Source organism: Pimephales promelas, chromosome 24 (genome assembly GCF_988280905.1).
Source record: "Pimephales promelas chromosome 24, fPimPro1.hap1.1, whole genome shotgun sequence".
Classification (NCBI taxonomy): Eukaryota; Metazoa; Chordata; class Actinopteri; order Cypriniformes; family Leuciscidae; genus Pimephales; species Pimephales promelas.
The window spans coordinates 26,392,985-26,404,210 of NC_142792.1; the positions used below are offsets into that span (position 1 = coordinate 26,392,985).

General features: G+C 38.3%; 1 protein-coding gene across 1 annotated transcript; it reads right to left on the reverse strand.

Moving 5' to 3' along the window:
- Positions 1–279: 279 nt before the first annotated feature.
- LOC120463642 (uncharacterized) lies at positions 280–10,781 on the reverse strand. The gene is made up of 10 exons (XM_039652902.2): positions 10,693–10,781; positions 10,508–10,589; positions 10,083–10,305; positions 9,408–9,658; positions 3,912–9,307; positions 3,643–3,808; positions 2,786–2,997; positions 2,287–2,559; positions 2,033–2,139; positions 280–1,337 (listed from the first exon to the last, which is right to left on the reverse strand). Exons 2-10 carry the CDS (start codon positions 10,574–10,576, stop codon positions 1,120–1,122), a joined length of 6,915 nt encoding a protein of 2,304 aa, XP_039508836.2. The 5' UTR covers positions 10,577–10,589; positions 10,693–10,781; the 3' UTR covers positions 280–1,119.
- Between the last annotated feature and the right edge of the window lie 445 nt (positions 10,782–11,226).

Consider the following 11,226-nt stretch of genomic DNA (forward strand, 5'->3'; position numbering starts at 1 on the left):
ACAAACAAGCATTGATTATAGATTGTTTTTCTTTTGTAAAATATTTTTAATCATCTCAGAGTTAATAAAAATAAAAACTTTATATATTTATAAAGCAACCCTGTATCACACGAAACACGGTTATAAAGACATTTATCATTTACGGTTCTTTTTTTTTTCTTGCTTTGTATATTTGGTCAATTCCACCATGTTTTTACTTTCCTACTTTCTGTGTTGCTTATTTGAGGATGGGTAAGTGGACATAATAACCTCATGTTTAAAAATAAAAAAGGCAGAAAATTAAAATAATCAAATTTTATTGGCAAAAGTTTCAGAAAATTAGATCAGTATAAATCATTCTTCAGCATCATGCAGATTAGTAACAAAACTTTTACATGTTTTACATTTCACTAATTATAAAGAATTATATGATTTGAAGTACAATACAAGTAACTACAATAAAACTCTCTTTTTGCCATTTTTTCCTGTTTCTAGACATTTACTGATTTAGATTTTTAAATGCTCTATCACTCCTCCCTAGAAATAAATGATCATCAATATATCAAGCAATCTTTACTTGCCAAAATGCTTTTTATATAGGAGTAAAGATCAATAATTTCCTATTTTCTATAGCCATCATCTTCATCACCGCAATCATCTTCAAAACGTTTATTAAAATTAAAAACTCCATTCATTTCACTAAAATAATTGTACTGTGTGTTATTTCTCTATTAATAAGCATACAATTGTGTACATTCCTGTTGTACACTACAGAGCAGTGTTTACATTGAGTCTACTGAAGAAAAGCTGAAAATTGCTTTTTGATTTCATTACGGTTATATATTTTTGTAATTTATTCACTCAACTCAAAACATTATTATGTTTGGAACTCAATTCATGTTCTGTGGAGTAACCCTGTAAAATTTACATGTTTAAACTTCACACACATTAAAAAATGATTACCATGAAAACTGAAGTAACTCCTAGAAATAAATGCTTACAATTACCAAAATGATCACCAATAGAATTGCTAAAATGCTGCTTTTTGTCATAAATGTGATTTTAGGGCCAGAGATCAATCATTTCCTACTTTCTATAGCCATCATCTTCATCACCACCACCATCTTCATCATGAGGTGTTCATTTTCCCTGTAATCCCTGCAGAAGTTGTGCGTACTCCTCGGTGTTGGTGTCCTCGTGTCGATCCTGATTCACCCACTCCTCCAGACGCTCGCGCTGCGTCTGATCCAGGATTCCCACACGGACGTACTCCGACACCAGGTTTCGGTATCCTGCTTTATAGTAGCCTCGGATGCCTTCATCCGACAAAACACAGCTCTGGGACAGTACGCTGTCACCTGGAGTTACACACAAGAATATTATCAAGTGCAACAACACAACAGCTTTTACTCTATGCTTTACATTTAATATCTTCAGTCCAGTTCATTTCTAAAGTGCATTTAATGACAGCAACAACGCTGACGAAAGAGCTGTACACTATAAAATTAATTAGTTGAACTATCCCTATAAGACGACAAAATTTATACAAGATAAATTTCAAAGCAATAACATTTCACATGTGTGTTTTTCTAAAAGAGATCAATAACAATTTTACAATGGTCTATGGTCAGATCTTATCATATAGACAAAACATTTCCGCTGGCTGTTTTTATATGTCAGTATTTACAGTAAAAGATGTATGTAGAATAACAGAAAATGCACTTTTGGTAAAAATGACTAAAAAAACATATGCTTGGAATAGTTTCATATTCACAAAGAAGAATCAAAACAACACCTCATTACCATTACGAAAAACATTAATTTTGACTAAATTACAAGATTGTCTTGTCAATTTTTTACAGCCAATTTTTTACATTTTTTATGACAATAACACTCTTTAATCTTTCTTATCTAATCAGTCAAAGATTATATTTCCACCATAAAAGCTGCTACATTATCGTGTCTATCATAAAAACCCTAGGAAATCACAGGATAGTTTGGAGGATAGTTTATACACATGTTTTGCAGGATTACAACCTCAAGAGTTTCTCACCTAGAGCCTCTCTGAGCTTTTGAGAGGTAAACGGGTGATGAAGAGTCATGCAGCGTTTCAGCAGAAGCTCCATGTCTCCACTAATCATTGTGTCTGCTAGAAGTTTCCTGTAAAAAAACAATGTTAGAAGCCGATTTAACCTTTGTGATGCTGTACCGAAAATATTCAATGTTAAATCCTACTCTAAATTCCTGTAGTGTTCATTCAGTATAACTGTCTTGCATGAGGATTTGATCCGTAACTGTGAAGGTTACCTGGCCATCTGTGAGCGGCTGCTTGGGCCTGTAGTTAAAGCTCGTCTGTGATCTTGTCCCAGAACTTCCATGGCAATCAAGTTCTGTCCATTAATGTCAGTCTTTATGCTGCTGATCAGTTTATTAAGCTCTGGGTTTTTATTTTTAAACTCGCTCACTGAGTTTGGGTTTTCTATGAACTTCAGAGCTAGTCTGATGGAGTCCTTGGGTGGAATATGGCTCGTGTTGAGTGTCCCAGTGTTGTTCTTACTGGACTTTCGGGCACTTTGAACACTGTCCAGAGAGAATGAGAATTACTGACAGTTTGATACAATAAAACTAGCATGAAATTTGCTACCTAATATAGTTATCACAATATTATACAGCTATAGAATTTTTCAATATCTAAATTATATATATTTGTGTTTTGGGTGAATCTTCTCTTTTTCCGTTGTGGATCTCCAGTAACAGTCCTATTGTGTTGTGAATAAATAACAGCTTCAGCAATCAGAAACTTTACCTGTTATATTCACCAACAAATCCAAGATGGTACATTTTGATGAGGATACGTTCGTCACTTCTGATGAATTTAACACTCTGTAAGTATTTCTGCAGAGCAACGTCAGTCTCCTTTCCACTTCCTCCAGTTATGTTGTATGTCCTGGGGTTGTTGTGACTGAAGTCGTATTCTCTCTGGAGAAGGGGTTTGTACGATTCAAGGTTTGTCTGGATCTAATAAGAAATTAAGTGTGAGATTAAACACAATCCTGATTATCTGTCGTCACATGTGCAGGTAACGAATTCTCTTTCTTGCTGGCTCCATCACAACACTAAAATAAACTCAATCCACTCTCTTTAATAACGCCAATCCAAACACCGACTACTACAACACACGGTTTTGCTATCTGTTGGTTGGTTGGTCAGTCTGTCTAAGAAACAGCCAGTGATTTCAGTACATTTCAGAGTCAATCAGAGTGAAAATCTGGCTTTGTGTTTATGTTTGTAAATGTTTAATTTTAATAACCAGTATTTAATATTCATATAAATTGCACTTATGAGGGTAACAGGTGGTTTGGAATAAGATCAATTTCTCTTTTCATGATCACTTCCTCTTCTTGGCCAGGTTATTTCGTAGAACTCTAGGTTCAAGGCTTTTAAAATGTGAATTTATAGAGTTGTGATTTTCAAATGACAATTATTTTGAGTTACCACAATTATCAACATATGATAATTTATTTTACACAATGGGATTGGCAGCATACTAATGTTTCATGAACCCTGTCGTACGATGATTTCTGCACTTGTTTCTAAGTTAGATAGCTAAATGAGGCCCATTGTCCATGAAGAAATCAGAGCCATGAATTTTTGTATACTCACCTCATTTTTCACTTTCTTACGTAGCACCAATGCGTCCTCCATCTTACTGCCCGTTGATTGTGCTAGAGCATGATAAAGAGCATCGTGATGATCCGAGTTAACGCTGATTATCTTGCCGTCATCCTGCACAATGTCAAAATGGCCGCTGTAGAGCTGGGCATCAGCTCTGTTTCATAAAAGTAACCACAGTCAGTAAACAAAGTACATAAACATGAACCGAAATGTACTTATATATATGCGCTTTATAATGCTCTAGTAATTAGTCTTACTGTGATGTATGTGGGGCTCTTGCAGATTTGGTTAATCTCAGTTTTATATTGCCTGCTGATTTGGTGGTTCCTGGGTAAAGTTCCTCAGTGAGCTGTTTCCCATTTTCATCAACGACAGTGAGTTTAATTCCTTTTCCATCGAGGAGTTTACTTTTTGTAAGCACGTACACATCGAGAGCTTTGACAGGCTGATCAGTTTTGCACATTTCTTCTGTAAACTGCATTAGTTTAGTTTTGTCCGCATCTGATAGTTGTTCCACTTCCTTGTGGCTCGCAGATTTCTTGTTGTGTTTTCCTCTCTGGTCATCAAAGAAACGCTGAGTCTTATGTCTGTGCATGACCTTGTCTACCGCCTGTCCTGCAGCACTGTTCACCTGTCTCTTAAATGTGCTGGTCATTAAAGAAGTCATATTTTCAGAACAGGAACTGATGAATTGCTCAGAAACTTTCTGTGCGATAATCTCTAGTAGTTCTCCTTTAAGGCGTTGGACATCATGTAAATTGTGACGTCCATCTTGGTCATACTTTGTCATGTCTTTCTCAAGCTCACTGATGCTCTCCAGTAATTCAGGAACAAATTTCTGGTCTATAATGTCCTTTGTTGGTACAGCTCCCAATATTTGACAGAGTTTTGTTGAGTACTCGGCTACTTTCAGAAACAGCTTTGCTGTTTCAATCACACCTGACAGTTTTGCTTTATTCATAAGCTCTGTTGCTTCTTCACACACCTCAGAGAGTTTGCTGATAACGTCCAGTGCTGTGGTACAGTCCAGAATGATACTAGGAATTATCTCTTCACAGAGCATACCAACTGATTTTTTTATTTGCTTCTCATATTTTTGGTCAATCTTGAAATTGTCTTTTTTCAAGGCAGCTTTCGAAATGCCTGAGCTGATGAATTCGACAAGAGCCTGATCCAGTTCACTGTTCTGCTTCACCGATTTAGTAACAACTTCCTCAAAACTGCTTTGTAAAATCTTCTTAAAGATTTCCTGAAGTGTTGCATCAATTGCGTAGTTCATGGCAGTGAGCACAGACTTTTTCCCGATTTCCTGAACTGCATATTTAGTCGCAAATTTGAAGTTCTGTTTGACTACTGATGAAGATGTCATGTTTTTCATTGCAGACTTAAGAGATTCTTTACCGAGGGATGATAAACCAGATTTAACACTTCCTTTGAATGAGGTAAACATTGCCTTTCCTGACTTGATGAATTCAGAAGCAGCAGAAGAGAACGACTTTGTACCATTGAGGATACTTTTTGTCATTTTAAACACTGCAGTAACTGCTTTCTTGATAACGCTAAAGCCAGCCGTTAGCAAAGCAAGCCCAATGCTGATACTCTTAGATATTGCCCATGACACCCAATCAAATGTGCCCTTTATCATCCCCTCTATTCCACTGATCATGTCAGACACTCCTTCTGAAATCAGGCCCATTCCAAACTGACTGGCTGTTCCAAGTGTCAGCGCACAAATAAGAATCCCAGCGAGAACCTGCACCACCCCGAGAATGAAACATATCAAAGCATCAATGCAGAACTTGGGCTTCTTTTTGACCTCAAAAACAACACCGAGGCCATAGTCATATAACGATCTCAGCTCATTAGTGACGATGAAGTTTTTTTCTTCAGACAGAGTGTAAACTGAACAGTCTTCTGTAATGGCGTCACTTTTGTTTTTCTCCAGCTCTTTAAGTTTACCCAATGCATTATCAATGTACGTCTTCCAAGACTTAAAGATATTCATTCTGGCCTCCATTTGACTCTGAAAGTTGTTGTTGTCTGAACTCTGCTCTTTGTTACCAGTGACTGATAAGTTACTTGAGACCATTGTGTTTGAAACTTCTGAGACGTAGACATCAATGGATTCCTTTGCGTCTTCCAGCAGTTTCATAGCGTCTGCTTTATAGTTACCCTTACCGAGGTTGATGGTGATGTACGCCTGGTTATAGAGTGCCACAGCCTTGTAGTGTGGGTCTGAGTTAACAACTTTTTGCCAATAGGATTTGGCTCCAAAGGCATTGTTGGATTTGTCGCGGCAGTGTAGATCAGTTCTTACAATTGCCTGTTTGATGTGATCATAGAAATTATCACATTCTCCTTTCAGCAACTTTACACTTGTTTCGTTTATTGTCCTGATAAGGTCTGCTTCAAGTTGTCTGAAGTCATCATGCCTATTAATGTGATCTTCGTGAAGGGTCAACCACAAGGCCCAGGATTCTTTCAAGCCATTGATGGCTGGCTGATAATCAAACTTATGCTGATGACGTTTAAAGCAATCAGGAATATTTTGGAGCTGCATTCGCATGGGGTCCAGTTTTTCTTGCTGTGTGTAATGCCCATCAAAGTTTTTCAGCAATGTACAAAATGTGGAGAAAAGATTTTCCTTTAGGTTTATTTCAACCAGCTCATCACTTTCCATGTCGTGAATTCGTTTAGTTTCATAATCCTCTCTTAGCTGGCGCATGATTTCCACAGACTGACCTTGGTAAGCTGGTGCCAGATGATCACAGTTCACAACCATCTGGACCATCCCAGGATTGCCTTTTCGAGATGTACGACCAAATATTTGTTTCTCCACTCTTCGGTTGGGTGGAAAGTGAGTAAGTAGAACGAAAAGACCACCACACTTATTCACACTTTCATCAACTTTGATGTCTGTACCGCGTCCTCCGAGATTTGTAGCAATGATGATTCTGCCTGCACAGAATTTCTCTCTTTCAATGTTGTGCTTCTCACTGATTGTGTACAGAGTAATCTGTTCTGCCTTAAATCTGCCACCATCTTTTATTTTCTCATGGAGTTCATCTGCTGTTTTAACATCTTCACAAATTACCAAGACAACTTGTCCTCTCTCTGCAACTTTCCGTGAAGTTTCACAAATGGTCTGAATCCATTGGTGATTCCCTCCTTTCACCTGGACGACTGGAAGCTCGACCACCCTTTTATGGCGATGTGCAGGTACAGTGTAGCTCTTGGCTTTATAATGTCTTGCCAGAAAGTCCTGATCTGCCTTACCTCCTAATGTACCAGAAACCCCAAATATACCACTCCCACTGAGATACCTTTGAAAATAATGGAAATTTGACATGTAGTTTGTTACGTTGGATATTGGAGAAATCGCAAGTTGGTGTTTGAACTCCAAAAATTGTTGCAGACCATTACCCCACTTCTTGTTTTTCTCTAGCACACCGCTCGCTTTGAAGTCCACTGGAATTATTGCATTATACTCGTCTTTTTCATGACTATCAGCAACTCTTTCAGCGGCCGGTGAGGTGTCGATCATGTATTCCCGGCCTCGTGACATCTCAACAGCCTTTAGTGCATTCTCAACAAAAACTGGTAACTGATTCTCAACGTAGCTTTTCAAGAAAACAGGGATGACAATGAAGTTGGTGGATGCTTCGACTGTTTGGAGGTTATCTGAGTACTTGATATATGACTTTATTGTGCTTACAGTTGCATCAATGAGGGATTTCTCAGACATGATTTCACAAGCCAGTCCTCCTTCCAGCAGCAGCATTTCAACATTAAGGTCACCTCGTTTTTCCTGAGCTTCAAAGCATTTTGCTTTCTTATTCTCTAACGTATAGCACTTAAACACTGCACTGTTCTCCAAGACCTCCTCAAATATACTCAGAAGATCATACTGTTGTGAAACTCCAAGTTTCTTCATGATTTCAGATAATGCTTTGGACATTCTGTCCTCTTTCCCATCATCTTCAATTCCTTCCTTGCGTTCAGCTTGACGTATCATTTCAATGTCCTCCTGAGTGTAAAATTCCAAAGTCACTCCGGGTATCAAGATCTCATTTGCTGAAAAGCTTTCTGTTTCCAGTCCCATGACAGCTGCTGTTACGGCTTTATGAAAGTACTGTATCCTTGTTGCCCATTTTATCTCCCCTGTTTCAAGCATTTCAACTGGTTGACAAGTAGATATCATGGCCCATATGTTGGAAAGCACTTGCTCCACGTGCCTAAATCCACTAGATTCATGGGACAAGAATGTTACTTGAACTCCATTGTCCAATGTCATGTAGTCCACTTCATCCACAATTACAAGCTCAAATGGTCTTGTACCACGAGTAGTCCTCTTCTCAAATTCCTGTTTAAGTGTGTCTGCTGCAAAGACTCCTACTGTGCCATATACTATTTGTTGCCTGTAAGCATCTTTAAGATGTTCCTCTTGTTCCTCTGGTGAATAGTCACTTGAGTAACGTGGAGGTACTACAGACGAGGTGACACCAAACATTTCAAAAAACTTTCTCCACTCTTCTTGATCTCGTCTGGCTAGAACTGGAGAGCTTGTCACAATGTCCACTTTTGTTCCACGGATGGCCAGAATTGTTGCAAACATGGCTAAGATACAGGACTTGCCCTCACCTGTGCCAATCTCTAGAAGACATCCTTTATCTCCTGTCAGCTGTGCTAGGAGGAGCAAAAGCAATGATGCTAGTTGTGTACATCTTGGAAAATAGCCTTGAATTTTTTTGTTGTCTTTTGTGGTGATTGTTGAGCAGTCTTGCACTGCTATTGACATTCCAATTAATACGTCTTTCAGAATGTTGATATCTGGGTTTGTAAGATTAAGGGATGTTATCTTCTTTTTCAAATCAGTGATTTTTTCTTCAGTAAGGTCCACCATTTGATATTTTGGGAGTTCCGACTCTAAGTATCTCAGCACATCCTTCACCAGCACCAAAACTTTCTCTGGACAGTTTGCTTCACGAAGTTCCTTCACAATTGTATCAGCATCTTTATCCTTGTCGTTTTTTATTTGTTCTTCAAGAAACATTAGAGGGTTTTCATTCATAAGAGCAGAGAGAACGTGGATGCAGTCCAGGTGGTAGGTTTGTGCTGTGTGGAGAACTGAATCCACTTGATCACATTTGATACCTGGACTTTTGCAAATGAAGAGCATTATTTCTGTTGGGGTCCAGATTCTGTTGAACAACATTTGACCCAAAATGTCCCTACTTTGTAGTGAAAGCTCTGAGATTATGTCAAGTACATTTAGTAAAATGTGTTCTGCCAAAGTTGCATTTGTGGCATGAAGCTGCTCCACCAAACCCAAGAGAAAGTCATACTTTTTCTCCCAGCCAAGTGGCTGATCTTCATCATCTTTGGGATCTTCAGTGCTACTGTGCAGAATGAACTGTAGAGATGCCTCAAGAACTGTAAGCTTTTCTGTAAGAGATAGCTCATTATATCTTATAGCATGATCAAATGTAAACTCAGACCACACTGAAAGATTGTTTTCTCTACAATATTGAACAGCAAGTTCATTCTGGAGCCTATTAATCCTGTCCCAAATCTGGTCATGCTGTATCTTTTGATCTTCTGTGATCTGGTACTTTAACAACATGTCTTTGAATTTTTCTTTGACATCGGCAACCTACATAAATTTGCAAAACAAAAATGGGTCTCAGTACAAAGTTATATTTTATCACATGACGCTGTATACAGTTATGTTGCTCAATCCAAATTATTCATACCTCATCCCTCTCGATGGCAGCAGCGTCATCTTCTATTTGCTGATGGAGAACTTGTGTACGTTCTTGATGTTGCTCGTGACCTCTGAAGCTTTGTTTTTCACGAAGTCGCTCAGTTGCTCGAGAAAGCTTGAGACTGGATGATTCACTCTCTTTGTCCAGCTCCTGTTGAATCCTTTGCTCACGTTCCAAACGTTCCAAACGTCTTCTTTCCTCCTCTTGCTGTCTTTGTTTTTCGTCTTCTTCTATTTTTCCTGTTTAAAGATATAATCAAACACCACAAGATTAGAAACAATGTACAGGTTACTCGATTCGAAATAATTAACCGCTATCACTCCGCTCTAGCCACATGCAGCTGTACATTAGAAATGGCTCTATTGTTTGTATTAACCACACAATTGAGACTGCATTGGATGGGTCTCAATGGATCTTTTTATCTCTACTACTATCATCAATTAAGATATTACTATAATATTAAAAAAACCTCAAATCCCCACAGCCTTGCTTTAAGATCAAGCGGAAAGCCTTCCCAGAAGAGTGGAGATTTATTATAACAGCAAAGGGGAAATAAATCTGGAATGGGACGTTCAACAAACATATATGGGTGTGATGGTCAGGGGTGCACATACTTTTGGCTGTATAGTGTAGTGCAGAACTGATATACTTGCAGAAACTTACCATAGTTGGGACAGAAATGAGTGCCGCCCTCAGAGGTGCAGTGCATCTGAATCTGGGAACGGTCATAGGTTTCCCTTAAGATGAAGGAGGCGTCGCCTTTATGGGTGTTAAACTCGTACCTAAAACTGTTCCACGTGTGACGGTCATATCTGATGTAGATGTACCGATGGATTAATCTCTTCTCCTCATACTGTGCTCTGCCGCCGGGATTGACTCGAGTAAACTAAGGAGAAGAATTATACAACAGTCTCCATCACTAAAGCAGTCAATAAAATGAAATGTAAAGAACAGACTGACATTGTAAGATAGTGCATCATGCTTTCAGTTATTTTCTGGCTAATCAGAAGACGTTAACTAGCGGGAAAAAAAAATTATAAGACATAATTTCATAAATAATCTGGTGACATGAATGCAAAAGTTCTTACCCCTCTGTCCTGGGTGGCAAAGTGCCAGGTATAAGGAGTCTGGTTGACGACTGAAACCTGGGCCCCCATTATTCAGGATATTCTGTTACAGTAAAAAAGTAAACATTGGTCAGTATTTAAAGGTTAGGCATGGTAAGATTCCAAAAAACTGGAATTGCGTTATTTTAAAATACAATTCTGAATACCTGATTTCATTCCTGTGCAGAGAAGTCGGTGTCTGTGGGAAAAGTGAAGCATCTCATGCAGTCTGATGCTCTTTATAAACCATCCATCAGAGTGATGAGAGGACAGAAGGGGCTGAGCTTAGGAATTATAGACCTAAATACGGACAAAGTACAATTTGCCAGTGGTGTAACTTCTGGGTTCTTGTTCATTTCTTATCAGTTATTGTCTTAACAAGAACTCTTTGGAGTTATATATTATGTCTGGCCAATTAAAGTATTAATAAAGCACAGCTGAACTTTCTGAAGAGCACATTCATCAGTGGGGAAGGACAAAGGCCGCTTATTATAAAACCAATCATGTTTCTAAGGAAGCTGTAAAGTAACTCATTAACGTTTTCTGCAGAAATTTGATTGTTTATTGGCTACATTCATATATTTATTGTATCATACCAAAGTCCAGTAGACAAAATGAAGCAACACTGCTCCTGAAAACAACAAAGAAGCTGTAGATAGAAAATAAATATAGATACAATTCTAAAACAAAATATCACTAAA

Excerpts from the sequence above, each read along its gene's own strand:
- LOC120463642 (XM_039652902.2), bottom strand. The coding sequence starts at position 10,576 with ATGGGGGCCCAGGTTTCAGTCGTCAACCAGACTCCTTATACCTGGCAC. Across the intron at positions 2,998-3,642 it reads GTAAGAAAGTGAAAAATGAG|ATCCAGACAAACCTTGAATC; the intron begins GTGAGTATACAA and ends ATTTCTTATTAG. Across the intron at positions 2,140-2,286 it reads AGCCGCTCACAGATGGCCAG|GAAACTTCTAGCAGACACAA; the intron begins GTAACCTTCACA and ends GTTTTTTTACAG.